Source organism: Sinocyclocheilus rhinocerous, unplaced genomic scaffold, assembly GCF_001515625.1.
Source record: "Sinocyclocheilus rhinocerous isolate Xijiao unplaced genomic scaffold, SAMN03320098_v1.1 scaffold15059, whole genome shotgun sequence".
In the NCBI taxonomy this organism is placed as follows: domain Eukaryota; kingdom Metazoa; phylum Chordata; class Actinopteri; order Cypriniformes; family Cyprinidae; genus Sinocyclocheilus; species Sinocyclocheilus rhinocerous.
Window position 1 is genome coordinate 4,111 of NW_015637278.1, and position 3,728 is coordinate 7,838.

Genomic DNA, 3,728 nt, shown 5'->3' on the forward strand with positions numbered 1-3,728 from the left:
GGGGGACTTTAAAACTAAAAAGTGTTCCACAATACAAGCATTTTCAATGGTGCTTTACACATTGTTAAATTAATTGGTCATAATATTTTTGTCTTCACCCGTTTAAGGCAAACAACAGCCATTGAATGCACTTTTAATAATGTTTACATGAGATAAAAATAAACCATGTTCAATTTGTATATATTGTGCTGGATTTATTTGCTACTAAAGATAGGCCTATGCTATAATTTTTTATAAATTTCAACATAACAGATTGTCTGTTCATGGTACAGAAGACAATGTAAATCTACAGAATTTTCTGTTTTAAAGTTGAAGGAATTCTCATGTGTTGATCAAGGAGGTGTTTTTGTCTGAACTTCTTTCCACACTGAGTGCACGCGTGCCGTTTTTCTCCAGTGGTTTTACTCCAGGGCTTCTCTCCGGCGTGCATTTTTATGTGTTTATTAAGGTTTCCTTTATGTCTGAATTTCCTCCCGCACTGATCACACGTGTACGGCATCGCTCCCGTGTGGATTTTCATGTGTTCATTAAGGTTTCCTTTATTTCTGAACTTCTTCCCGCACTGATCACACGCGTGTGGCTTCTCGTCAGTGTGGATTTTACTGTGTTTGGCAAGGTTTGCTTTTTGCCTGAAAGTCTTCTCGCACTGATCACATGCGTACGGCTTCATTCCACTGTGAAGTTTCATGTGAAGATTAAGACTTTGTTCGCATGAGAAGCTCTCTCCACACTGAGGGCAAGTGAAACATATTTGGGCTCTTGTTTGCAACGAGGGATTCAAGGATGTTTCATCAGTTTTGATGTCATGATGTTTCTTCCCCGCTTCAATCACTTCTTCCATCTTCATGTGAAGATCAAGACTTTGTTCGCATGAGAAACTCTCTCCACACTGAGGGCAAGTGAAACATATTTGGGCTCTTGTTTGCAACGAGGGATTCAAGGATGTTTCATCAGTTTTGATGGCATGATGTTTCTTCCCCGCTTCAATCACTTCTTCCATCTCCTTGTTCTCTTCCATCAGGTCTAAAATTAAAGTAAAAAAATTTAATTTTCATAAAATCATTAAAAATGCCAAAATGTAAAGGGAAAAAGACGTGAACACTGATACATTAGCAGAAAGTATGATCATTTTGACGGATTCGTTTGAACTGTGTACGCTGATTTTAATAACATTACAGTCAGGAATATCACGTCTCTGCAGTGAGAGAGAAGTGTTAAATATTTGATGAACTGCATTTAACATTTTTCAAGTCAGGGTTGTAAAATGTTCCAAATTTAAGTAACATTAGCTATGTTTCCATCCATTTTGGAATATTGCATAATAAAAAAAAATGCTGGAACGTCAAGATGCGCAGAAATTCTAAAAATGTGCATTAAAAAAAACTTGCGCGCATTTGAGCAGGATACGTCGAGTAGGATTTTATCCGATAAGAAAAAATGCACATGATGGAAACACATTTACCGAATAAATTCGTCCATGCGCATCAAAAAAAAAAGTCATGTGACTTAGCGCTACGAGACCAGTGCTAACCAGCGGACCGATCTTGTTCACAGCATCTATGCTGGCGTCAAAGTATTTCTGTATAATTGTCTTACACGACTGACTTCCCAAACAGCAGCATCCACCTCCGAAAGCAACGATTGCATTTATTGCATTGTTTCGAGGCGCAAGTAATTGATCATATATGAAAATTATTATATTGAGTGGCTTCTCCTAGTTTTATTAGTGATATTTAGTGCCAGTTTACCAGGAAGTGACGACTCGTTGGATGGAACGGTGCTTTATTCGCCAATTTTTTTATGCGATATTCCAGTTTTGCGCGTAAGTTTAATTCGAATCTTTGGATGGAAACATAGCTATTGTTGCAAAAATTGTGAATCAGATATAAATAAATCAGTTCAGATAATATTTAGTCTGACATCCTAATGTTCGCAATCAGTATGTATGTTTCTCAAAACTCTTTTTATTGGTTGAAAACCAAAAGAAAAGAAAATTTGAGTTTTATGCTCCATTTTGCGCCCAGTTCATGGAAAGTTACCTGGATATTATTTGCTCTGAAGCTGCAGTACAGAAGAGTTTAAGCAATCAATTATTGACCAAGTACATAAAAACAGTACAATGGTAAGCATACAGGGTAACCACCATCAGCTAGGACTGCGCAATTGATCGCATAATGCATTATAATTTGAATGGTCAAGGATGGTTTTCGTGGGAAATGTCAGTCTCATGACATTCATCTTTATATGATGGCATCACATTCATAAAGACCAAAAGAAGAAAGCTTTTCAGAGATTTCAACAGGCTTAAACTGTAATAGATGCAAGATATCACTGTCACAGTGAGGAACATTTCACCGCAGTAAATAAACACCTTATTGATAACACGGTAAGGGGTGGAGATATTGTACATAATTTACGCGCAACATAACCACTATCAATATACGGTGTCTTGCTTTTGTAATGAATTCACACTTGCAATTTACTTTCGCTTTCAAATTCACAATCACAAGGTATTAGTCGATGACATTCAGGATCTGTTGCGCACCAAATCATCCACCATGGTCTTGTCAGTCACTTCATTTTGAGTTTATTCAATGACTTGCTCACAGACTTTTCATTAATGGATGAATCTGCATTTTTGAACAAATCTCTTGAACAAATGATTCAAAGACAAGTACCGACCTGCGGCGGAATCAAGTACGATTGTCTAGAATCAATCTGATTGAAGTGGTCGTAAGTACCTAGGTACTATTATCGATAATAAATACAATTTTGTAGAGAATACTGATAGACAGTGTAAGATGAGCCAACAAAGACTTTATCGTCTGCGGAAAATAGCTAAATTTAATATTGATAGGACACTGATGACCGCTCTTTGTAAGGCTTACATTGAATCGATTTTAACGTTGTCATCGATTTGTTGGTTTCAAAAATCATAATTGTCGATTATTCCCTTGAAAGTGTAATTGCGATTATTAATTACAATTATCACAATTTATATTGAATGACGTTTATACGATTGTTTGATGCAACTGCGTGCCGTATTTTTATTTGAAAATAAACAAGCTGAAAACTCTCTAACTGAAAAAAACGTTAGTGCTTTACTATAGTATTAAGCCTCGAATGTCAACTAATACATCGGATTGGTTGCTTCTTTAAATTATAAATATGAATGGTATTATAATGTCATACTAAAATTAAAATAATGGGAAAAACCCTTAAGATAACATGTAGAAAGAAAAAAAACGCAATTTAAGCACATAAGTAGACTTCGAACGATTAATTGCCGCTTTGAACGATTACGTAATTGTGGCATCCGTAATTGTAATCGCGATTAGAAATTCGATTAATTGTGCAGCGCTACTTAGCGTTGTCCACTTGCGATCGGATCGACGAAAACGCATGTTCTACTTCCTTCCGCCACGGATTCAAAGCTCAAGTTGACAGTTAAACATACGTCACTTTTAGAATCCGTATCAAGGGCATGTGCTGCTTCAGTTAGGTTATTAGTGAGAAATAATGAGGTTATAAGAGAGAAACAATGCGGCAAGACGTGCATCCGAATGAGAGACCGCGAAGCTAGACGTTTCTTATATTAACTAACGTACTCTACGATTAGCTCAGTGAATAATTAAAAAATACCATAGACCCGGGTAGAACAAGCAGAGTGATACAAAATTGTGAAAGGGCGTTCCTGTAGCGATACCAGTACAATATCTCACGGTTCT

General features: G+C 36.6%; 1 protein-coding gene across 1 annotated transcript; it reads right to left on the reverse strand.

Moving 5' to 3' along the window:
* Positions 1-286: 286 nt before the first annotated feature.
* LOC107748850 (gastrula zinc finger protein XlCGF49.1-like) lies at positions 287-1,020 on the reverse strand. The gene is made up of 2 exons (XM_016563834.1): positions 895-1,020; positions 287-735 (listed from the first exon to the last, which is right to left on the reverse strand). Exons 1-2 carry the CDS (start codon positions 1,016-1,018, stop codon positions 287-289), a joined length of 573 nt encoding a protein of 190 aa, XP_016419320.1. The 5' UTR covers positions 1,019-1,020.
* Positions 1,021-3,728: the final 2,708 nt, after the last annotated feature.

Coding starts and splice junctions, on each gene's coding strand:
- LOC107748850 (XM_016563834.1), bottom strand. CDS start 1,018: ATGGAAGAGAACAAGGAGATGGAAGAAGTGATTGAAGCGGGGAAGAAA. Junction 736..894: donor CCAAATATGTTTCACTTGCC/CTCAGTGTGGAG, acceptor GTTTCACTTGCC/CTCAGTGTGGAGAGAGCTTC.